The sequence below is a fragment of the Cervus elaphus genome, chromosome 26 (genome assembly GCF_910594005.1).
Source record: "Cervus elaphus chromosome 26, mCerEla1.1, whole genome shotgun sequence".
Taxonomy (NCBI): Eukaryota; Metazoa; Chordata; class Mammalia; order Artiodactyla; family Cervidae; genus Cervus; species Cervus elaphus.
In genome coordinates this window covers 36,137,700-36,163,801 of record NC_057840.1, presented here as the reverse complement: position 1 = coordinate 36,163,801, position 26,102 = coordinate 36,137,700, and the positions used below count along the sequence as shown (strand labels likewise).

Below are 26,102 nucleotides of genomic sequence, written 5' to 3'. Positions count from 1 at the left end.
AACACTGTTCATTTAGAGACAAATGGAGAAAGCAGCCTCTCATAGCGGTAAAGGGTTTGACTCTGGTGTCAAACGGATATGAAAGCAAATGTTCCCTCCCTCTGTATTCAGCGTGTCTGCCACGGAACACAACTGCAGCGGATTGGGAGACTTAGTCGCTAACAGTGTAGCTGATATGTTAATAGCACAAGCTGTCAGGAGCAACCTGGGCACTGTTCTTCAGTTCTGGGGCCCTGATTCCCCCAGCTGCCCAGAGTGCTACCCACGGAAGGCTCACTCCACAGGCAGGATGTGTCCTAGTCCCAGGGATTTGCTCCATCTGAGTTGTGCCCCTGTGCAGGGCAGCTCATACCCAGCCAGCAGCTACAGGGTCACTGCCCTTGCCTCCATGTAGGGCATCCCTAAAGGACTACCTCAGCTCTGCATCTCAGGTCAGCATCCCTCTCTGCCCAATCCTGCTTCCCCCACACCTTAAAAGTGTTGTTTTTGAGAGCACATCCCCCAAAGCACCTTCTACTGACAAAAATCCTTCTAGAGTCTGTTTTCCCTGTTATCCTGACCCTGGTAAATGATCATATTGCAGCAGATACAAATATACAAATGGGGAAGGGAAATGATTTGTAGGATCAGGATCTTTTCCAGTGAGCTGGCTCTTCCCATCAAGTGGCCAAAGTATTGGAGTTTCAGCTTCAGCATTAGTCCTTCCAATGAACATTCAGGACTGATTTCCTTCAGGATTGACTGGTGTGATCTCCTTGCAGCCCAAGGGACTCTCAAGAGTCTTCTCCAGCACCACAGTTCGAAAGCATCAATTCTTCCACATTCAGCCTTCTTTGTGGTCCATCTCTCACATGCGTACATGATTACTATAAAAATCATAGCTTGCTAGAAAAATAAACTTGAACATGTGAGGTTGGGCTGACATCCAGAACCCGCTTGGGACACTCACCAGCTGCTGTCTCATGTAGATGCCCCTGATTCTGGCAGGGTGGTCATAGGTTCTGTGATGGGGAATCTTCCTTTATGGTGAAGGTCGCTGTTATCACCCTGGTCCGGAAGCAACAGACAGTCCCAGCACCATCTGGTGTTCTGTGTGTGACTGAACACTGAACGCATGTCTTCCCAGGGTCTCATGGAACGTTATGTGGGGGTTGAATTTCTAGCATCTGCTCCTCAAACTCTGTACTTTGATCCTTTTTTTCAATTTTACTGTTTTTAGCTCCTATTTTCAATCATTTCATCTCCTTTTCAAGTATAGAAATTTTCACGTTAAAATTGTAGCTCTGCACAGCTTCTTAAGAAGACGTGGAGTAGAAAGTAGAAGATAAATGCAGTTGTGTCAAATGTTTGTGTCTGTGCTTGGATTGAAAATGAAAGAAAAGGAAAATTTAGATGACAGGGTGAGAAGAGAAAATAAAATTAGTAGTGTTTAAAATAAAAGTCCCAAAGTATGTGATTGTAACCCTAAACCTGTTTAAAATGAAGAGTAATAATTTAATGGAAAACAAGTAAGCAGACTTTGAAGGCACTATATTGGGGAAAAGTCATATATATTTGGGAGAGCGATATGTTTTTTTAAAAGCCTAGACTAAATATTAGATGTAAAATATGTGAACACTTCGGTCAACTGCTATATCCTACTCACAATTAAACACTGTGGTTTTTTTTTTTTTTTTGAAACAGTAGTACAATTTAATGTTGAAGTAAAGTGTTTGTCTGAAGATAATACTTCAGGACATTTTTCAATATTCGCTTTTCTTTGACTGTGCTGGTGTTGCTAAGCGCTCACAACAGGATGAGATTTCAAAGTTATGGCAAAGTTTTTGCAAAACCAGGAGACAGGCCCCCTTTTACAATGGGGAGTTCATCCAGGGCCAACTTGAAGGTCTTTTCACAGTTCCTGTGCTAATTGGAAATAAGGCTTCATCATGATCACTTGTCCTTACATTGCTTTATCACTTTCCCTTATATGTCACTTATCAGGAAACTTCTTAGATATCAAAGCAGAATTTTTCCATTAGTTGAAAACTGTAAGGAACGTCAGTTCCTTTAATTTTTTCCACATTCATGTTGCCTTTAATTTCCTTCACTGTCGTCTGTCTTTATCCACTCGCATCTTCCATGCCCCTGTTCTTACATGGACTTCCTTTTGAATCTTGTCCTCCTTACTGGACCATAAGGAACCGCAGCCACATCCATCCTCTCTGATTGCACCCATAGTTGGTCAGAGGTGGATGCTGGTACACAAGAGGGGCATACTGACATTTATTAAATACATGAACCAAATAATCAGTGAAGGCATTGCGATTAGGAGTCAGTCTTCCTAAACTCTGGCCATGCTTCTATAACTTTCTTGCCCACCTTCTAGTTTCTAGATTTCTGGCATATTTCTTAACCCCACCATGGTTCAATGCCTTATTTCCATCTGAACTAATGATACCTCTTCTGTCTGTGTGGCCAGGCTACTTGTGTGAATTTAAATGAGAAGTATACATGAAAACAAGAGTAAATTCAAGTTGTAAAAATAGAGGGTATTTTTATTAATTTGCCATGTGATTATCTTCTTTTGCAATGTTTACACCCACAAACAGAGGAAGAAAAATGGTAGAGAAAGGCACCAGATTTCTGCCAGAACTATTCACATTTATTGTCTTTGTTCAGAACTAGAAGATATAGAAGGAAGCCCCAGTATGAATGGCCATATGAACTCTGTTGCTTTCAATCTCTTATTATATCTATTGCTTATGTTCTCTTAAATATTATTACTCCTCTGTAGGATACATCTCTATCATTGTACAGTCCTTTGTGCAGAAGTCTAGGCTTTGTTGTTTTCAAATTCAGAATCTTTGGAGCTTAGAAATATAATATGATAGTCATGCTACTTGATGTGTATCATCCCCAATCAGGGACTGTGACTGCACTTTGTAATCAGAGACATTAATATTTATGCAAAGAAAAGTATGAATTTTAACATTAAGGAGGATAAAGAATTGGAAGGACTGATGCTGAAGCTGAAACTCCAGTACTTTGGCCACCTCATGCGAAGAGTTGACTCATTGGAAAAGACCCTGATGCTGGGAGGGATTAGGGGCAGGAGGAGAAGGGGATGACAGAGGATGAGATGGCTGGATGGCATCACCGACTCGATGGACATGAGTTTGAGTAAACTCCGGGAGTTGGTGATGGACAGGGAGGCCTGGCGTGCTGCGATTCATGAGGTCGCAAAGAGTCGGACACGACTGAGCGACTGAACTGAACTGAACTGAGGATAAGAAAGATTATAAACAGCCTTTCTTGATGGTTTTTTCTTCCCCACCAAATGATTTTTTACTAAAAATATCTGAAACGGAGGCCTCTTTAAGGGTTCAAAGCTGATGTATCTGTTACCTTCTCTCCATCACACCCCCATACATACCTAATTAAAATTCCTCATGGTAAGAATGCATTTCCTTTCCCCATTGCTTGTCCTTAGAGACTAACCCACTGCCTGGGCTACTGCCTGGCATACTGTCTGATCTAGGGGTCCTTAGAAAACAAATATATGAAAATTCTCTAAATATTTAAATGTTTTTCTAATTGCTGACTGACATATGCTATGCTTTTCCTTGCCTGACAGTGATAAAATTAAAATGTTATAATGAATGTTTCAGAGTATATTTTTAACTAACAAAAACCAACTGAAGCTGAAGAATTACCTTGTTTTGTGTTGTTGTCTACATCTCTGAAAAAAACTTTAAAAGGTTTAGAAAAGTTAAATAAATCAAACACAATATCAGGATTTATACACACCCACTCCCCATCACGCATGACCAGATTTTCCAGATTGAATGACAGTACCTCAGACATAGTAGGATATTGTATTCATATTGGAAAAATCATGTAATCCTTTTAGCAAATATGCTAGACTTACTGCATTCTGCCATTTCTTAAATATATCTCAGAGTTAATTTTTGTCTAAATAAATGTACAAACTGTGGGAATAACCCAATATGATCGTGACTTTTGGGTGTAGTTAATTGGACAATAATAATTCAATTGAAACCAATATAAAATTTTCAAATATTCATACCACTTCATACACATAAATGCAAAGGACACAGCTTAGGCCAGTGATTCTCAACTGGGGTGATTTTTCCCCAGTAGACTTTCGACAATGTGAAGATGTTTTTTTATTGTCACAACTTGTTGGGTGGGGGGAGAGAGGCGTGCTCTTGGCGACTAATGAGTAGAGCCAAAGGGCGCTGCTAACCATCCTCTAATTCACGGGACAGCCTCTCAGAACAAGTAATTATCCTGCCCCAACTGTCAATAGGGTAGAGGCTGAGGACTTTCTCATTTGGGAATCAAGATAATTATATTTTTATCATCCCTCGTGCCTTAGATTTAAACTGAGATGATACTAAATTTTGCAAATGTAACTTTAATAAAACTGGGCTCTTTTAATCTAGTCATTGCTTTTACATATATATGATATACAGCCCCACTTCCAGAAATCTTCAGAGCAGTTTATCTTTACCAACCTGTGCTCGAAAAAAATTGAAGCAGTGATTAGGGCACTCAGTATAAGCAAAAATCCTTAAAAATTCCCTGTACTCATCTTTTCCCTCAATCTCATTCTTTCATTAGCTCTCTTCTCCTCTCCTTCTCTGTCCCCTTTTGTCTATGCTGGAAGTGTGCAGAGTAACTTTGGATGCCCTTGTTCCTTGCCTTTTCTCTCCATGGCTCATCTGATCAGAAAACCAAAGACCCAGCAGATGGAGCCAATCAAGCAAGCCTAGACTCTTTTTATTGCAGAGGAGAAAAGGGTCTTCTGGAAGGGGGGGTGTGTGTGTGTGTGTATCTGTCACACAGGTAAATGCTTTTGCTGTGTTACAAACTACTCCAAAACTTTGTGGCTTGAACAGTCATAATTCATCATTTCTCATGATCTGTGGGTTGGCTGGTTAGTTTATAGTTTAAAAATGAATGGTTTTCTGAGGAGCGCATACATGAGACAGTGTGCCAGGCAGTGGGTTACTTTCTAGGGATACAATGATGGGGGAAGCGCTTTCTTCCCAGGGTGGATTTGTAAGCAGGTCTGTGTGGGGGTGTGGGAAGGGGCAGTTAACAGATGCATCAGCTCTGAAGCCTTAGATGGGTCTCAGTTTGCTGGTTTCACTGGGCCTGTGTTCATCTATAGGGTTGACCAAACTAGAAGGTCAAAGATGGCTTCTCCCCATGTCTGGCAGTTGGTTCTGGCTATTGGATAGGGCATTTCAGTTCTTCTCCACCTGGGCTCTCATCCTCCCGTGTAGACCACTTGCTTTGCTTGGTGACTTTAGGACAGAGATACAAGACAGCTAAAATAGAAACCGTAAGACTTCTTAAGCCCTAGAATCAGATGATATAAAGTCATTTATGCTGCATTATTGATCAAAGTCAATACAATGCAAGATCGGATTCAAGGAGAGAGGAAATCAATTCTACCCTTGAAGGGAGGAAAGACAAAGTCACATTGCAAGAGAGGATGTATTTTGGAATTGGAGGCGTTTGTATCCATAATTTAAAATCTGTGCTCTGGTCACTATGATTTATATTCTTTGTACATCAGAATGCACTCATCATCTCTCAGGAAATAAAAAATATCATCCAATTATGTCAGCAAGCTCCCACTCCAGTGTTGTGTGATCTCCATCAGGTCCAGACACAGGTGAGGCTCCTCAGGTGCAATTCCTCTCAATCCCTAGACCTGGAAACTAAAAAGAGAGGTTACTGCTTCCCATTCATCCAACATGCAGTCTTGAGACAGGGAGTGACCATGGCAACAGATGCTTCTGTTCAGAAAAGGGAAGAATGGAAAGGAGATGGCAATCATGCTCTGAAGTTATCCCGAAATCCAGCCAGGCACAGGTGGCCCATCCCTTTCGTTCAAGAACAAGGGTCATTCCCTGTCTTTTTGATAAGAAGTGGCTCATGTTTGTGGCTGACAGTCTTCTTAGCTTCTTCTTAGCCATATAAATTTGTGGCTCTAAAATGTTCTCTTCATTTTGAATTATCTGGTCCCTTTAGTTCCAACGGGTGGCAATTTTGCTTAACAGAATTGTTGGTTTTCCCTAAATCTGCTTGGAGTTTATCCTGTGCCCTCCAAACCCAAAGTCTGAATTAAACTTTGCCTCACAGGTGAGGCTGCAGTTGGCAGTGCCCTTAAGTTTCTCAGAAGCTGGTTTGTCTGGTTGGGATCGTCAACCAAGCACTGCCTTAAATCTTTCTGAGTTCTTCACAATGGTCTTACAGTCACATTCTTGATTTACTGTTATCCTGAAGCTATTTTTTGCTTTGGAAATCTTTTTCCATGAGAGACTGACAAGGACAGAACAATAATTTTTTCCACTGCACCATATCAAAGGCTTTCTATGTTTCCTCTAAATTCTGTTTGCAACCTTAATAGTTTCTTCTTTGGTTCATCTCCCTTTCTTCTAGGACCTTATCAGTTCAGTTCAGTCACTCAGTCATGTCTAACTCTTCACAACCCCAGGACCTTATAATGAGCAGTTTAAAAAAGCCAGTTGACAGCTTTCTACAGGAAAATCCCCCTAGCCAGTTGCAAAAGTTCAAGTTACTTCCAATGACAGAATGTATAATACAGAAAATATGTGTAATTCTCCTTCCTGTCCCGGTTGGCAGTTTCCTCACTGTTCTTTCAGCCTCTTTGTGACCTTCAGCCTCCTTCCCCACCTCATCCCACGGCCAAGGCCACATGTTTCAGATTTCTATTAAAGCAGCAGTGACCCCCAGTAGCAATATCTGTTTCAATTAGCCTTTGCTAAACCACCGTCAGGACTTAGAGAGTTAATGCAATAATACATATGGTTTCCGCTGGTCCCGTGGGTGGGCTAGGCGTTTCCTCCGTTGACTGTGCCTGGGAACATTCGCTTGGCTCCGTTCAGCAGGAGGATCTGCAGGGCTGGCAAGTCCCCTTGCTCACGTGTCTGGCAGTTGGTTCTGGCTGTCACCCTGGGTGCCTTAGGTCTCCTCCAATGACTTTGTTCCTCTAGGACGCTGTCCCAGCTTCCTGGTGTGGTGGCCTCAGGACAGAGTTCATAGAGAGCCACGTTGGATCCTCAAGACCTTTTAAAGCCCCGCCTCTGAAGTTGGATAAAATCACTTCAGCCATGTTATTGATCAAAACAAGTCCCAAGGCCCAGCCCAGGCTCTCTTGTTGTTGTTCAGTTGCTGAGTAGTGTCTGACTCTTTTGTGACCCCATGGACTGTAGCCCACCAGGCTTCTCTGTCCATGGGATTTCCCAGGCAAGAATACTGGAGTTGGGTTGCCATTTCCTTCTCCAGGGGATCTTCCTGACCCAGGGATCGGTCCCACATCTCCTCATTGACAGGCGGGTTCTTTACCACTAAGCCACCAGGGAAGCCCAGCCCAGACTCGCTCGGGGTGGGGGTAGCTGTCTCTCTATCCTGATAGGAGGAATAGCAAAACCACGTAGCAAAGGGTGTGCTGACCGGAATGGCAGGAATTTATGGACGTATTTTGTAATCAGCTAGAGCCTGATCCTGTAATTTTTTTCATGTATAAGTAAGTGAAAGTGAAGTGAAAGTCACTCAGTCATGTCCAACTCTTTGCGACCCCATGGACTATATAATCCATGAAATTCTCCAAGTCAGAATACTGGACTGTATAGCTGTTCCCTTCTCCAGTGGATCTTCCTGGCCCAGGAATCGAACCAGGGTCTTCTGTACTGCAGGTGGGTTCTTTACCAGCTGAGCTACCAGGGAAGCCCCTTTTCATGTAGACGTTTAATTTAAAATCTAAACATTGGGTAATTATAAACTGTTTCATTCCATTGAAATATTCAATATACCTTAGACCCTACCCATATATTATATAACAAAACTAGTGATGATTTTAGTAACTATAAATCAACAATTTGGATCATGTAATTTTGATCCCAAAACAACTAAAATTTTAATTTAGATCATTGAATTGAGGCTTTTATTAAATGAATAATGGTTATGTTGTCATCATATCTTTTTGTTTTTTCCTTTGTAGCCACATTTGATTGTGTTGAGAAATCCAACCTGCTTATTTCTACTTATAAATTGCTTTCCAACTTTTTTGAGGTGAATACATCTGCATCAGAAATGATGAAAAAACTTTATTAGTTGCAATTAGGAACAATATTATTTTAAATATTTGGTTTGTTTTAAATTAACATATTAAAAAATTAAAAAAAAAATAAGTTAACATATTTACTCTTAGGAGACTTAGACACCATTGTCATTAAAGCCTCCAAAGAGTATAATTAGAGTCTGCAACAACTAAAAAAGTTAATCATAACTTATTACAAACTGTGAATGTTTTAATATGTGATACCCTAATGTTTTTGTCAAAGATGGCAGTGTCAGACTTAACAACTGTATCTATTTAAACAGTCTTTCTTCTTGGTATTTCTGTATTAAAGATAACATTGATTAAGGATGGATATACCTAGAAATCCAGTATTTTGATTTTTATGATTGTTCATAACTGATAAAAATGTGCATGTTTATGTGCATACCCATGAATGCAATGCTGTATATCTCATAAATAAATTCTTATGGACAAATTTGTTAAATATACTGAAATATGCTAATTTCAATTACTGTTAGCATTTTAAAAGATACCATCTGTTAAGAGGATATTGGCATTTATGTTAATTTTTTTTAAATTTAGTAATGCTAGTTAACAGCTGCTGATGGTTGGGTTCTGTGTCACAATTTTATATAACATATGTATATAGAATAAATTTATTAACATGGCAAAATGAAAATACAGTTAACATACTTCTAGGCAGCAAATTTTTCGTGATTGATTGCAAAGTCTCTCAATAGCCCAGGTTGCCTTTTCCTGTGGTCTCTGGGCTTCCAGGTGCGTGTGTGAGTCACTTAGGACAAACCACGGTTGTGAGAAATCAGCCAGTCTTTTTACCATGACTCATCAGGAAAAAAGCTATTGACTATAGTCAGGTGACAGTTTCTGAATCGTCAGATGTAATCACCTTTGCTGCATTGGGCCCCAGGTCTGCACGTGTCACGATCTTGCCCTGAAACAGCAGGGTACTGAGGAAATATATAGATGGGGCCAAGAAATACAGAAATTGAATATTAGAGCTAGCTCTCTTTATTTTTCCCTCATTTTTTAGAGAGGGATATTGCCGTGGGATTTGAGGATTATCACACATGACAACATTACCCAGGGCTGTGTGCAGCCAGCAGCTTTCCTAGGTAGACATCTAACTCCTGAGGTCTGTAGGACCAATTCTTACCGAAACAGAGGCAATGATGGAAGCTGCAGGGTTGAAGGACCTAGAAAATTTTCATAAGTAGGTTTGTGGTTTTTTTTTTTTTTTATTCTCACAGTGTGGCCTTTAGAAAGGAATCAAGTTCAAGCTCTAGGAGAGGGGATTTTGAGCTGCATCTGCCCAGTAACACTCACCTGGATCAAAACTTGGTCTTGAATCAGAGCCCGTTGCATGTTCCTGTCGGGGGGCACCCACCTCCTAATCTGGCTTCTCGTCTCGTCTCTCCTCTGTGCTGATGCTGCTATTCCATCCAGATATTTCAGGATGCATTTGCAGTGGGCATGAATTCTCATCATCTTCCCTCTCAAACCTGCTACTTTTTTCTTCCCTCCTTCCTCCCTTCCCTCCCTCCCTTCTTTTTTCTCCTTATTTCAGAAACTTGTGGCATCTGAAACTTGGCACTGCCACTGAGTGACCTTGGTGAAAATGCTTAACCTCTGTGAACTTTGGTTTCCTTTCTCTTTTGGTTTTTGGTCATGCCAGCGGCTTGCAGACCTCTGCTCCCTGTCGTGGAAGTGTGGATTTTTAACCACTGGACCACCAGGGAATTCCCCCAGTTTTCTTATTTGTAAAATGGACTTAAAGTAGTTCCTGCTTGTAAATTTGTTATAAGAATTCAATGAGTTAATAAATATTTATTACACAAGACATAATAATTAATCAATTTAAATGTAATGTGATCTATAAATAGATAGGGAAACAATTGCCTGATACAAGGAGACTTGACCATTATTATTATTTGGGTTTGTTTCTGGTAGGTGCTTAAAAGTTAAAAGTGCATGTTTAATGTGATTACAAATAGTGGTTTCTTTAAATTTTATGAATATATCCAGATTTTCTCTCAATTTAAAGACTTTGCTATGTCTTTTCTTCATGCATTCAGTAGGATTTATATGTCACATTTGTGGGCACTGGGAACAAAGTTACTGTCCTCAGGCGTTTATATTCTACCAGGCAGTCTAGGATTCTGACCTGAAGCCCAGGAGAGGTTAGCTCCAGAGATGAAATCTACCTCTCTAGAGCTTGTATTTAGACTTCAGCCAGAAGGTTGTTTTGTTTGTTTGTTTTTTAGTTTAGAAAGTTGAAATTACATTTCTTTGAGCATCACCTTTCAAAGGTGAGGAATTGAAGTGATATCTTTTTCGTCTGTGATCCTTATAATGATCAGTTTATATAGCAAACAGCTGACACTCAATAGATGTTGGTGTAGAGAGTAGAATTCACCTTTTTCTTGAAAGTGGTTATGCCATTTCAATCATTTAAAAACTACTTTATCTATTTTATTTAGCATTTTGCGCTGCGTCAGGTCTTAGCTGCAGCATCCTTCATTGCAGCCCAAGGCCTCCCGAGCATGTGGACTCTGTGATTGAGGTGCGTGGGTTCAGTTGCCACTGGCAACGGGAGATCCTAGTTCCCCAAGCAGGAAATGAACCCATGCCCCCTATATTGCAAGGCAGATTCCCAACCAGTGGGAACCAGGCAGACTTCCACCAGGGCAGTCCCCTGGCCTTCATCTCTTTATATCTCTTAAATAAAGCCTTCTTGAAGTAGACCTGTTTTTCTTTGTATATTGGGCTTCCCTGGTGGCTCAGAGGGTAAAGCATCTGCCTGCAGTGTGGGATTTGCGGGTTTGATCCTTGGTCAGGAAGATCCCCTCGAGAAGGAAATGGCAACCCACTCCAGTATTCTTACCTGGAGAATCCCATGGATGGAGGAGCCTGGTAGCAGTTTAAAACAATGTTCATTTATTGTCTCCAGATTCTTGTGGGTCAGGAGTCCATGCAGAGAGCCGTGCCCTCTGCTCATGGTCTCATGAGTCCACAGTCAGGGTGCTAGCTGGGCTGCACTCTCTTCTGGAGCCTGAATGAGGAAGAATCCACTTTCAAACTCATCCAGAATTCATTTCCTTGTGTGTGATGGAGCTTCTTCCAGGCTCTTGGCTGGAGGCTGCCCCCTTACCCACTACTTCCTGACGCAGCCTGTAGTCCTCTGCTCCAGGACCCTCTCCAGAGATTGGTCACATCTTGGCTATTTGGCTGTTTAAGCCAAAAGGAGAATCTCTCACTCCAGTCCCCTCAGAAGGAGTCTTACATGAAGTAACACGTTCATGGGTGTGGCATGTCATCGCCTTTGCTGTCTTCTGTTGAGTAGAAGCAATTCACAGGTTCTGGCTGCAGCTGTCCACACAAAGGTTGTGGACTCTGGGACGTGGAAGGTTTTGGAGGTTACCCTATAGTATGTTCACCACACTCCCCAGGGGGATGAAGTCCCCGTAATGCTTCTATCTTGTTGCATTACTGTACCCTCCACTACATACTTCCCCTTTCTTATTTCTCTCCATCTCTAAATATTCACCTTTATTATAATTTTTTTTTCTATTTTGACTTGCCTACCTTTTTCTTCCAGTTTTATGGAGATATAATTGACATGAAGCGCCATACGAGTTTAAGATGTAGAGCATAATGAGTTGACTTACATACACCATGAAATGATTATACAGTAAGTTTAGTGAATATCCCTCATGTCATATAGATACAAAGTTAAAGAAATAGGGAAAAAAAAGGTTTTCCTTGCAATGAGAACTCTTAGGATTTGTGGTCTTTAAACCACGTTCAAATATAACATCTAGCAGTGTTAATTGTATTGATCATGTTGTATATTACTGTAGTGCATTGTTCTTTGCATTGCAGCAACAATAAAGTACTTAATTTATCTTTTAATTGGAAGTCGCACCTTTTGACCACCTTCATCCAATTCCCCTCCCCCCATTTCTGCTAACCACAAATCTGATTTGTTTTTCTATGACTTTGTTTGTTTTTGAAGCTATAATTGAAATGTATAAATACTATGCTAGTTTCTGTTACACAACACAGTGATTCACTATTTCCATACGTTTCAAAGTGATCACCATGATAAGTCTAGTTACCAACTGTCACCATACAAAGATATTACATAGTAATTAACTGTATTCCTCACCCTGTACATTTCATGCCTGTGACTCATTTATTTTGCAACTGAAAGTTTGTACCTCTTAATCTCACTCTCCTATTTCTTTCCTCCCCTCAGTGCCTCTAAGCAACCACCTGTTTGTTCTCTGTATCTATGATTTTTTTTATTTTTAGATTTCACATATAAATAAATGATACAGTATTTATCTTTTTCTTTCTCACTTATTTCATTTAGCATAATACCCTCTAGATCCATCCATGTTGTTGCAAATGGCAAGATTTCATTCTTTTTAATGACTGGCTAATATTCCACTTTATAAATATGGATTTACACCACATCATGTTCTTTGTTTTTTATCCATTTGTCTGTTGATGGGCACTTAGCTTGTTTCCATATCTTGGGTATTGTAAATGATGCCACAGTAAATATAGGGGTGCATATATATATTTTCTAAATAGTGTTTTCATTTTCTAAATATCCAGGAGCAGAATTGCCAGATTGTTTGGTAGTTCTGTTTTTAAATTCTTTGAGGAATCTCTATACTGTTTTCCATAGTGGCTGCACTAATTTATATTCCTTCCAATAGTGAATAGGGTTTTGTTTTCTCTTCATCCTTGTTATTTTCTCCAACACTTGTTATTTCTTGCTTTTTTGTAATAATAGGTGTGAGATAATATCTCGTTGTGGTTTGATTTGCATTTCCCTGATAATTAGTGATGTTGAGCATCTTGTCACATACCTGTTGGCCATGCGTATGTCTTCTTTGGAAAAATATCTATTCAGATCCTCTGCCCACTTTTCAGCTGGATTTTTTTTTTTTTTTGATGTTGCGTGATATGAGTTCTTTGTATATTTTGGATATTAACATCTTATGAGATACATCATTTGCAAATATCTTCTCCCATTCTGTAGGCAGCCTTTTTGTTTTGTTGATAGTTTCCTTCACTGTGCAAAAACTCTTCAGTTTGATACAGTCCCATTTGTTTGCTTTTGCTTTTGTTTCCCTTGCCTGAGGATGAATATTAAAAATTTGTTACTAAGACCAGTGCCAAAGAGCATGCTGCCTATGTTGTCTTCTGGATATTTACCTTTCGAGTCATTGTGGTAGAGACCATGCCCTGTTTATCTGTCTGCATCCCATAGAAATTAGTTGGTCTCTGTGAACTTTAAAAAAAAAAAAAAACAGCTTATTGAGTTTAATTATTCAATGAGTTTTCAGTAAGGGAATGAAAATAAACATATGGCCAAAATATTGCAAATTTTGAAGCATTTGCTGATGATTTTTTAAAAAAATAGTCAAGTTGCTTAATATATTTGGAGCTTTATTGATTTTTCCTTCAAGATAATAATTGACAAGATGACTTACAAGATAAAATAATCTATATATATATATATATTATTATAGATAATTAGGGCTTCCCTGGTAGTTCAGCTGGTAAAGAATCTGCCTTATATATAGCATATATATTATATATAATAATCATTTCTAGAATTGTGTGACTATGAATTTTTTCATGATACAACTTCCTGACTTGTTATCTAACCAGATAATTCTTTTTCTTCTAGATGAGCAAGAGATAGTACAAAAACGTACTTTCACAAAATGGATCAACTCACATCTGGCCAAGGTAAAGAAAACTTCCCAGAGTTCTATGTTTATTTAGTTTGAGCCAATAAATCATTAAATTCACAGTATAAAATAACACTACCACGGTCATTGTCACTATAACTAGTCAGTGTTGGCAGTCCTGTGAATTTAATTGTCACCTAAGTGTGGCATTTGCTAACCTTGCCTTTAGATAATCAACATATAACCAGAGTAAAGAGTGGTTACTTCATGTCAATTCCATGAATCCTGATGGAATATTTCACCCACTTCTTTCTTCTGTACTAACCTGTGTGCCATACCAGAAGGAGAATTCATGTTAGATTTTTGTTTGTATTTGTTTCTATTTGGAACAGAAAGAAACAATGAATGGTCTACCCTGAGCAAAGAATTTTATCTGAAGAGATTGTGATGGTGTCTAGACTCCCCTCTCAAGTGCTTTTATAGAAAAGTAACTATGGGGTCAGGACACTACAAAGACTAATCATTCTGAGATTATGCATACTGATGCTGGGTGGTGTCAGGTGACTATGTATTCATTCATTGTAATTATTTTGAACATAAATATTAATGTAAAACAAATTTCCAGGTAGATACATTGCAATAAAATTAATCTCATAATGCTGATGAACAAATGTGTAAACCAAAAAACATTGCATTTGTAAAAACAATGTCGATGATACAATGATTTTCTATATTCAGTTAGAGGATCTTTGCTGAAGTGCTGCCTGTAGTGTTCAAGGTATAATCCTATTAATATGAGCAATTTTTGACTGGGGACTTCCCCCAAAGCTTCTTTCATCGTTCAGAAGCAAACAAAGCACAACAACCAATTTCACTGGTATGGTACGCATTTACTGCTTACTGTGTGTTCATGCTAGACTTTGGAGACAGGAAGGGAGATAGTAAGACACTTTCCCAGGCCTTGGGAAGCTCACAGTCCAGCAAAAACTGGAGCCTAGCATAGCATGTCTAGATACAGGATTCAATAGGATCTTTTCTGGGATCTCTCTCCAGAAACCTCTTGGTAAGATGGGAATTCTCTGGCCCAGTGGCTGCACCCAGAACCTCTCTCTGACAAGGCACTGAAGGACTTTGGGGCCCATTTTCTCAGGCTTAGGAGGGTGCCATCTCTCCATGGCCACTACTTACACTAGAGACTGGTCATCTTCCGCGAAATTCTTGCTTTTCCAAAATAAAAATAGAGTTATTGTTTCTTCATATTGTGAAGTGGTTACGTGTACTAGCACGTACATCCTCTTAGAAAAATGTAATGAAAGTAAGTGAAAATGTTAGTCCTTCAGTCATGTCTGACTCTTTGTGACCCCATGGACTGTAGCCTGTCAGGCTCTTCTATCCATGGAATTCTCCAGGCAAGGATACTGGAATGGGTAGCTGTTCCCTTCTCCAGGGGATCTTCCAAACCCAGGGATCGAACCTGAGTCTCTGGCACTGCCGATGAACTCTTTACCATCTGAGCAACCAGGGAAACCCAGTGAAAGTAAAAATCACCTTAAATCCCACAATCCTGATGCAACCATTGCTGAAGTATTGATCACTGTTTCCCTTCACATGCACATGCACAATTCCATGTAAATACTTCTAGAGGATACTGTTCTGTATGTCTGACTTCACTCAGCACATCCTCCCATGTCAATAGATACAAAGTCAGAAACATTTTAATGTTTAATTAAATATTTAATTAAAATATTAATTTAATTAATATTTATTTTATTATAAAATTAATAATATTTAATTTTGTTTTATTATTAATTTAATAAAAATTAATATTTAATTTTGTTTTATTAACTTAATAAAAATTAATAATATTTATTTTAATATAAATATTAATATTTACTTAATTTAATCCAATATTTTTATTATAAATATAATAAAATTATTTATAATTACAAATTACTATAATAGTTGCCTATTAATGATCACTTAGGTTGTTTCCAATTGGTTAATGTTATATAAAATACCACAGTGAAATTCCTTGGTCATATATATATCTGTACACTTGTGTGATTTTTTTCTTCTTAGAATAAATTTCTAGAAGTAGGTGGATAGTCCACAAGCATACACATTTGCGGGCTTCCCCGGTAGCTCAGCTGGTGAAGAATCTGCCTGCCATACAGGAGACCCTGGTTCGATTCCTGGGTTGGGAAGATCCTCTGGAGAAGGGATGGGCTACCCACTCCAGTATTCATGGGCATCCTTCGTGGCTCATATGATAAATAATCTGCCTGTAATGTGGCAGAACTGGATTCTATACCTGAGTTGGGAAGATCCTCTGGAGGAGGGCATGGCAACCCACTCCAATATTCTTCTTACCTGGAGAATCTCCATGGACAGAGGAGCCTGGAGGGCCACAGTCCATGGTGTTGCAAAGAATCTGACATGACTGAGTACAGCACAGCTCATGCACATTTATAATTTTAATAAGTAACCAAGAACTTATGAGAACATCCTCACACTATTAATAATCTTTAAGATTAGCAGTATTTTTAAATCTGAGTGGTGAAAAAGTTTATAATTATTTTTATTTTTTTTTAATGGAGTTGAATATCTTTGTGGGAGATTTTACAGCAGAATTCCTGGGATACACTTGTTTACATACCGAATTCTTAAAAAGAAGTTAGAATCAGAATGTGTGCCATGGCACACAGGATACAAAGGGCCTTTGTGGAGAGATTGTAGGCCAGGAGCTCATTTTCTACTTTACTTTTATCATCATTTTTTCATTGTTTCAAATTGCTTTGCATATTTTTGTGCTAAATGGGTATCGGAATACTGGTATGTATCCTTTTCTGTTCTTTTTCTTAGTCCTGCTAGGAGACCTCGCTCCTGCTATTTCCTGTCTAAATGTCTAAGTCCTACCTTTACTGTTTAGTGCAAACCTGTCTCATTCATGAAGTCATTTCTGACCACATGTGAAACAGTGAGTCAGGCCCCAGCAAACGCTCCAGAATATAAGTAGTTTCCCTGGCAACCACCCCCCAGCGCCATCCCCGTGTCTTCTCTGCTATTCCTGCCTCTGGTTTGGTAGACTCTGAAATCTCAGCATTCCTCCAGAGCCTGCAGCAGGTGAAGAAGCTCAGCGCGTCTTAAGTGATTTCATACTATTTCATATCTCACCTTCCCAACAACGCTGTGAAATCTAATTATGCTAATTATTGGAATTCACAGTGGAATATTACTTAGCCATAAAAAGAAGCACATTTAGGTCATTGGTAGAGGGGTGGATGGGCCTAGAGTATGCAGGTCATACAGAGTAAGTCAGAAAGAGAAAAACAAATATATGTTAATACATGTATGTGGAATCTAGAAAAATGGTACAGATGAGCCCATTTGCAGGGCAGGAATAGACATGCGGACATAGAAAACAGACGTGTGGACACAGGGACGGGGGAGGGTGTGGGGGGAAGTGGGAGGTTGGGATTGACCTATATACACTGTCACATGTAAATAAATAGCTGTGGGAAGCTGCTATATAGCACTGGGAGCTCAACTCGGTGCTCCATGGTGACCTAGACGGATGGCGTGAGGGTGAGGTGGGAGGGAGGTTTAAGAAGAAGGCGATACATAGGAGCACCGCAATATGTACGGCAAACACTAACGAGTATGAAAGAGGAAATTAATAGTAACACAATAATAGTGGGAGACTTTAATACCCCACTCACAACTATGGATAGATCAACTAAACAGAAAATTAACAAGGAAACACAAACTTTAAATGACACAATGGACCAGCTAGACCTAATTGATATCTATAGGACATTTCACCCCAAAACAAGCAACTTCACCTTTTTCTCAAGTGCACACGGAACCTTCTCCAGAATAGATCACATCCTGGGCCATAAATCTAGTCTTGGAAAATTCAAAAAAACTGAAATCATTCCAGTCATCTTTTCTGACCACAGTGCAGTAAGATTAGATCTCAATTACAGGAAAAAAATTGTTAAAAATTCAAACACATGGAGGCTAAATAACACGCTTCTGAATAACCAACAAATCATAGAAGAAATCAAAAAAGAAATCAAAATATGTATAGAAATGAATGAAAATGAAAACACAACAACCCAAAACCTATGGGACACTGTAAAAGCAGTGCTAAGGGGAAGGTTCATAGCATTACAGGCTTACATCAAGAAACAAGAAAAAAGCCAAATAAATAACCTAACTCTACACCTAAAGCAATTAGAGAAGGAAGAAATGAAGAACCCCAGGGTTAGCAGAAGGAAAGAAATCATAAAAATTAAGGCAGAAATAAATGCAATAGAAACTAAAGAGACCATAGCAAAAATCAACAAAGCTAAAAGCTGGTTTTTTGAAAAAATAAACAAAATTGACAAACCATTAGCAAGACTCATTAAGAAACAAAGAGAGAAGAACCAAATTAACAAAATTAGAAATGAAAATGGAGAGATCACAACAGACAACAGTGAAATACAAAGGATCATAAGAGACTACTACCAGCAGCTCTATGCCAATAAAATGGACAACTTGGATGAAATGGACAAATTCTTAGAAAAGTATAACTTTCCAAAACTGAACCAGGAAGAAATAGAAGATCTTAACAGACCCATCACAGGCAAGGAAATCGAAACTGTAATCAAAAATCTTCCAGCAAACAAAAGCCCAGGACCAGATGGCTTCACAGCTGAATTCTACCAAAAATTTAGAGAAGAGCTAACACCTACCTTACTCAAACTCTTCCAGAAAATTGCAGAAGAAGGTAAACTTCCAAACTCATTCTATGAGGCCACCATCACCCTAATTCCAAAACCTGACAAAGATGCCACAAAAAAAGAAAACTACAGGCCAATATCACTGATGAACATAGATGCAAAAATCCTTAACAAAATTCTAGCAAACAGAATCCAACAACATATTAAAAAAATCATACACCACGACCAAGTGGGCTTTATCCCAGGAATGCAAGGATTCTTCAATATCCGCAAATCAATCAATGTAATACACCACATTAACAAATTGAAAGATAAAAACCATATGATTATCTCAATAGATGCAGAGAAAGCCTTTGACAAAATTCAACACTCATTTATGATTAAAACTCTCCAAAAAGCAGGAATAGAAGGAACATACCTCAACATAATAAAAGCTATATATGACAAACCCACAGCAAGCATCACCCTCAATGGTGAAAAATTGAAAGCATTTCCCCTGAAATCAGGAACAAGACAAGGGTGCCCACTCTCACCACTACTGTTCAACATAGTGTTGGAAGTTCTGGCCACAGCAATCAGAGCAGAAAAAGAAGTAAAAGGAATCCAGATAGGAAAAGAAGAAGTGAAACTCTCACTGTTTGCAGATGACATGATCCTCTATATAGAAAACCCTAAAGACTCTACCAGAAAATTACTAGAACTAATCAATGAATATAGTAAAGTTGCAGGATATAAAATTAACACACAGAAATCCCTTGCATTCCTATATACTAACAATGAAAAAACAGAAAGAGAAATTAAGGAAACAATACCATTCACCATTGCAACAAAAAGAATAAAATACTTAGGAGTATATCTACCTAAAGAAACAAAAGACCTATACATAGAAAACTATAAAACACTGATGAAAGAAATCAAAGAGGACACAAACAGATGGAGAAACATACCGTGTTCATGGATTGGAAGAATCAATATTGTCAAAATGGCTATTCTCCCCAAAGCAATCTATAGATTCAATGCAATCCCTATCAAGCTACCAACGGTATTTTTCACAGAACTAGACCAAAGAATTTCACAATTTGTATGGAAATACAAAAAACCTCGAATAGCCAAAGTAATCTTGAAAAAGAAGAATGGAACTGGAGGAATCAACCTGCCTGACTTCAGACTCTACTACAAAGCCACAGTCATCAAGACAGTGTGGTACTGGCACAAAGACAGAAATATAGACCAATGGAACAGAATAGAAAGCCCAGAGATAAATCCACGAACCTATGGACACCTTATCTTTGACAAAGGAGGCAAGGATATACAATGGAAAAAAGACAACCTCTTTAACAAGTGGTGCTGGGAAAACTGGTCAACCACTTGCAAAAGAATGAAACTAGAACACTTTCTAACACCATACACAAAAATTAACTCAAAATGGATTAAAGATCTAAATGTAAGACCAGAAACTATAAAACTCCTAGAGGAGAACATAGGCAAAACACTCTCCGACATAAATCACAGCAAGATCCTCTATGACCCACCTCCCAGAATATTGGAAATAAAAGCAAAACTAAACAAATGGGATCTAATGAAACTTAAAAGCTTTTGCACTACAAAAGAAACTATAAGTAAGGTGAAAAGACAGCCGTCAGATTGGGAGAAAATAATAGCAAATGAAGAAACAGACAAAGGATTAATCTCAAAAATATACAAGCAACTCCTGCAGCTCAATTCCAGAAAAATAAATGACCCAATCAAAAAATGGGCCAGAGAACTAAACAGACATTTCTCCAAAGAAGACATACAGATGGCTAACAAACACATGAAAAGGTGCTCAACATCACTCATTATTAGAGAAATGCAAATCAAAACCACAATGAGGTACCATTACACACCAGTCAGGATGGCTGCTATCCAAAAGTCTACAAGCAATAAATGCTGGAGAGGGTGTGGAGAAAAGGGAACCCTCTTACACTGTTGGTGGGAATGCAAACTAGTACAGCCACTATGGAAAACAGTGTGGAGATTCCTTAAAAAACTGGAAATAGAACTGCCATATGACCCAGGAATCCCACTTCTGGGCATACACACTGAGGAAACCAGATCTGAAAGAGACACATGCACCCCAATGTTCATCGCAGCACTGTTTATAATAGCCAGGACATGGAAGCAACCTAGATGCCCATCAGCAGATGAATGGATAAGGAAGCTGTGGTACATATACACCATGGAATTTTACTCAGCCGTCAAAAAGAATTCATTTGAACCAGTCCTAATGAGATGGATGAAACTGGAGCCCCTTATACAGAGTGAAGTAAGCCAGAAAGATAAAGAACATTACAGCATACTAACACATATATATGGAATTTAGAAAGATGGTAACAATAACCCTATATGCAAAACAGAAAAAGAGACACAGAAATACAGAACAGACTTTTGAACTCTGTGGGAGAAGGTGAGGGTGGGATGTTTCAAAAGAACAGCATGTATACTATCTATGGTGAAACAGATCACCAGCCCAGGTGGGATGCACGAGACAAGTGCTCCAGCCTGGTGCACTGGGAAGACCCAGAGGAATCGGGTGGAGAGGGAGATGGGAGGGGGGATCGGGATGGGGAATAAGTGTAAATCTATGGCTGATTCATATCAATGTATGACAAAACCCACTGAAATGTTGTGAAGCAATTAGCCTCCAACTAATAAAAAAATTTAAAAAAAAAAAAAAAAGAATTTTTAAAAATTTAACAAAAAAAAAAAAAGAAGAAGGCGATATATGTATCCATGTAGCTGGTACACTGTTGTACAGCCCAAGCTAACACAACATTGTAAAGCAACTTACTCACATTAAAGAAAGAAACCGTAATAGCTCTGAGCACAATACCAAGCATCATTTGCTTAATAAAACGGCCGCAGCAAAGAGTCTTCATGTTTCCTTACTTTATGAGACTAGTAAAGACATCAATCACATGAGGGATTAATCATGTGATTAATTAATCACTGGCACCATGATTAATTTCTGGCACCATGCTAGGTGCTTAACCCAGGTTATTTTGTAGCGAACTTCATCATAAACCTGGTCGCTGGTGCTGCTGGGGTTTTAATGCAGGTGTAAGCCTGAAGTCCACTTGGTTTCCCTACCTTACACCGTTTTATGTTGATGGTATCATTTTGAAAGACCCAGAACAATTACTACGTCCACAGCTGCTCCATTAGAACCTCACTGCCATAGAGATTTTGTTGTTGTTGTTTTCTCCTCTGTACTTGTTATTTTTTGTTTTCCTGTCTCTTGACAACTGAAACAGTGATGCCGATACTTGTTATCCAGAACTTATCTATACTGACATCATGGTATCTTGCCAAAACCACAACTTCTTTGGAAAATATTTTCCTTTTTCTGATTCACTCATAGTTGGAAAACATTTTGAAAATCAGATCTGACCCCATGACCCTGCTTTGACACTTGAGAGTTTTAGGAGAGCTACAGAGTGGATGTTTGGGTCTGTGACTGTCTTGAGAGCTGATCCCATGATTCCTTGTTCACCCCTCTCTCTCGTCCCCACCCTCTGCTCACCTTTATTCCTATCTGAGTTTCCTCCCATCTGAGTTTCCTATTCCAGCCTTGTTTCTGGCTCATTCTCCCTCCCACCCTGCTTCCACTCCTGTGTCACCGCCTTCTCTCCCACCCTATCTCACCTTCCATCGCACCTCCACCCAACTCCCTTCCATCTGTATCTCAATCCCCTGTCCCTGCTTCATCCCTATTTCTATCTCTATTTCTCTCTGTATCCCTTCTCTGTTAAAAACAAAACAAAACAAAACAAAAACCACATGCAACCTGTACATCCTAGGCTTCACAGCATGGCTGAAATCACATTTACGTATCCACCCAAATTTAAATGGAAGCACACACTTCCCTCCCCAATGCAATGCGCTCACTTGCTTCTGAGACTAATGCCTTTCTTGCAACAGAAGCAGGATCAGGTTCATATCTTTGGTCTGGCCTCTGGACATTGTAGGGCTTCCCTGGTAGCTCAGCCGGTAAAGAATCCGCCTGCAATGCGGGAGACCTGGGTTCGATCCCTGGGTTGGGAAGATCCCCTGGAGAAGGGAAAGGCTACCAACTCCACTATTCTGGCCTGGAGAACTCAGACTATACAGTCCATGGGGTCCCAAAGAGTTGGACACGACTGAGCGGCTTGCACTTTCGCTTTCTGGACATTGTGTCACCTTTCCTGCTGTCTGTGAGAAGGCTTGCTCCCAGAGCCAGAGTGTGTCCGTCACTCCAGGTGTGGACAACATGCACCTGTACAGACACACAGACACACACACATTTTAGTTACCTGGGTTCCGCAGAAGCGTGTATCATGCCTAGATAAGTCTCTTGTGAAAGCAATTTCTTAAATTTTTGGTCCTCAGCTCCTACTTACCTTCCCGACCCCCCGCCTCCGGCCTTATTTTATTTTTTAAAATTGGGGTATAATTGCTTTACAGTGTTGTGCTAATTTCTGCTATACAACGAAGTGAATCAACCATACGTTTACATAGACCCTCCTCCCTTTGGATCTCCTCCTCCATTCCTCACACCCCATCCATCTGGGTCACAGAGCACTGAACCGATCTCCCTTTGCTATACGGCAGTTTCCCGTAGCTATCTGTTTTACCCTTTAATGACACACAGATATCTTCCCTAGCCTCTGGTTTTCAGTCATAGAGCAGGCCCCAAACCATACTTAAAATAAAAATGTTTCTCGTTAGAGAAGGAACCACAGAGAGGCAATTTGATCTGCCTCAGGGTCTTAACCTCTAGAGATTCAGGAGCCAACTTTTCTTCTTCCTTCTTGCTTATGAAATACCAAAGGCCAGTGGTTTGTCCTGCTCCAAGGATGGAGCCCTCATTGCTGTCAACCTTGAAACGACCTGGTGTTTTGTGATTTGTTGGGTCAGATTGAGTCCGGTTTGGTGTACTGTTTGTGTTCATTTACTTTGTCCAGTAAATATGCATCCAGCTTAGACCGGGTATTAGTCAGCTGTGGCCATAGACTATGTGGCTTAAACCAGGCAAATTTATTTCTTGAAATTCTGGAGACTGGGAAGTTCAAGATCAGTGTGTCGACTGATTCAGTTCCCAGTTCTCTAAAAATGAGAAAGGAGAAAGGTACTAAATTGGCAGGAAAAAGAGAAGTTTTATTTTGCAGGATCTCTATTGCCTGAGAGATTTTATATAAGTCATGAGGATTTTTATGGATTTAAACTAGGATGATAAACCTCTCACCCTAAATTCTGTGATAATGTCTTACTACTATACTGCCTTATTTATTTATTTATTTATTTTTACTTTAAAATGAATTTTATTTTTTATTCTTTTTCAATATTTTTTTCCCAATTATTTTTGTTAGTTGGAGGCTAATTACTTTACAATATTGTAGTGGTTAAATTCATGGCTGATTCATGTCAATGTATGGCAAAAACCACTATAGTACCTTCTTTAAAAGGCAAAGTTTTATAGTTTGTTTAAGCAAACTAAACAAAAATAAATACAGCTTCTATTTTAAAGAACAATTTACAAGACTTCTTATTTAGAAAGAAAGCTTTGTATATCAATTATATTTCAATAAATTGGAAGAAAACGATTGTATCTGTTTTCTCAAAAGCTTTTTTGGAAATTGACCTTTTCCAAAAACAGATGGTGATGGGTTTAAGAGCTGCAATGTTGAATTGAGAAGCAGGAAAATTTCCTCTTCTGTCCTATGGTCATTTAGTCTTGGCTGTACTGAGAGATGTTTAAAAGATGCTTCACGGACATGAATTTGGGGAGGCTTTTTATTTCAGTTTTGTTCTAGGCTGCTTTTCTCAGTTGCAAATAAGTAAAGTAATTACTGCTAATTAAATAAAAGAATAAACTCTTTCATGCATGACATTTTATTCAATTGTAACAATTCTTTATAAATATTTTGACAAGAGTATGAAGTGATAGGGTGAAAATGAGAGAGCAGTCTGTTTTCAAAAAACATGCTTTTCTCAAAACAAGTTTTATTAAAAGTAGGAAAAAAACCTGAGAATTTTCTGTAGATTGTTCAAACTTGTGGATACTATATCAGTTTTTTTTAAAATATTCGCTGTTTTCGAATTGAACACTCTATGCTTCTGTAATTATGCTAAACATTGCAAATCACAAATTGTCGATACAGTGTGATATAACATTAGCAAATGTTAGTGAATTCTGTTTATTTCATATGCCTGGTAGTTCCTTTCCAGGAAGGGAGTTTCATATTTAAATGTGGACCCTATAATTTTCTTTCTTTTTTTAAGAAGAAACCTGACTCTTTCTGTTCTGTCTTCTCTGTCAGTGAAAGAAGGTAGGGTATTTGTTTTTTAATTAGCCCAATATCAATCCATGTGATAGTTTTTCAAAGTTAGATCCTGATTCAGTGCTAGCTATCACCACTCATTGCTAAATATCTTTCTAAATTCCAGGGCCGCTGTTCATTGAACTCTTATCCACGTGCCAATTACTGTGCCTTAGCTACTTTATCTTTTATTTAAATCTCACAACAACAATCAAATATAAGTATTATTTTCACCATGTTATAGATTGTGAACCCGAAACTTAGAGTTAATTAAGAAGCTCAAGGTCATATAACAAGTAGGTGGAAAACTAGATTTCAGTCCCAGGACTACAAAGTTTGGGCACTAACCACTGTGTTTATGCCCATGCTTCATTTGATGAACTATTCATGCAGCAAATACTTTTCAAGCACCTCTTATGTGCTAGGGATTGTGGGTACTATGGTGAACAAAAACAGCTTAGTCCATGCTATCATGGAACGGACAGTGTAGCAGAAGAGATAGCAATTACAGACGTGTGTGTGTGTGTCAGATTCCGCGAGTGGAGAAGTAGAGGGTGTTAGGGAGCACAGGGCAATTGCATCAACCACTCAAGTAACCCGATGGAGGGCCTTAGGTTTTCAGAGGAAGAAACATCTGGAACCTGAGAAATGTCTCGATATTGGCTAGGTAAAGGAGCTAATGTTTTCAAAAGTTGAAGGGTAAGAAAGAGCTTGGTACAAAAGGAAATGGAGGAAGCTCAGAATACCTGAAAATACAGGTTCCAGAAATGGGATGGCGACAGAGAGAACTGAGACTCAGTTGAAGGTCAGCCGTTAAACAGGTTCAGATGTCGTGTTATGGTCACTGGAACACATTAAAGAATCTTAGGGAAAAGAAATGGTCACTCTGGGCTAAACCCCTCTCTCAATCTCCTTCTCTCTTTCTCCTTCCCTCCGTCCTTTCTTCTCCCTCTCATCTCTCTGTCCCGCCCCCTCTCTCATTTCCCCACACCCTCTCACATAAATTAAGAGCAGGAACAGCTGAAAGTGGAGTTGGAATGAACTTGCAGTAAGTCAGATGAGAGGTGAGGATGCTCTGACCTGAAATAGTGCTGGGGGAATGGAGAAAAGTGGATAGATTGAAAAATTTTATCAAAGGGCAGATTTGATATAACTGAGTCATTCCTGGGAAGACTGGGGGAGAAGG

The 26,102-nt window shown here is 39.2% G+C and overlaps 1 protein-coding gene across 3 annotated transcripts in view; it reads left to right on the top strand.

The window, feature by feature from the left end:
* The window catches only part of SYNE1 (spectrin repeat containing nuclear envelope protein 1), a 482,339-nt gene that overhangs the window by 73,070 nt on the left and 383,167 nt on the right, over window positions 1–26,102 (top strand). For all 3 annotated transcript variants that reach the window (XM_043888326.1, XM_043888327.1, XM_043888325.1), the window contains exon 3: window positions 13,848–13,909. In XM_043888326.1, coding sequence (XP_043744261.1) covers window positions 13,848–13,909 — 62 coding nt within the window. The remainder of the gene's footprint in view (window positions 1–13,847; window positions 13,910–26,102) is intronic.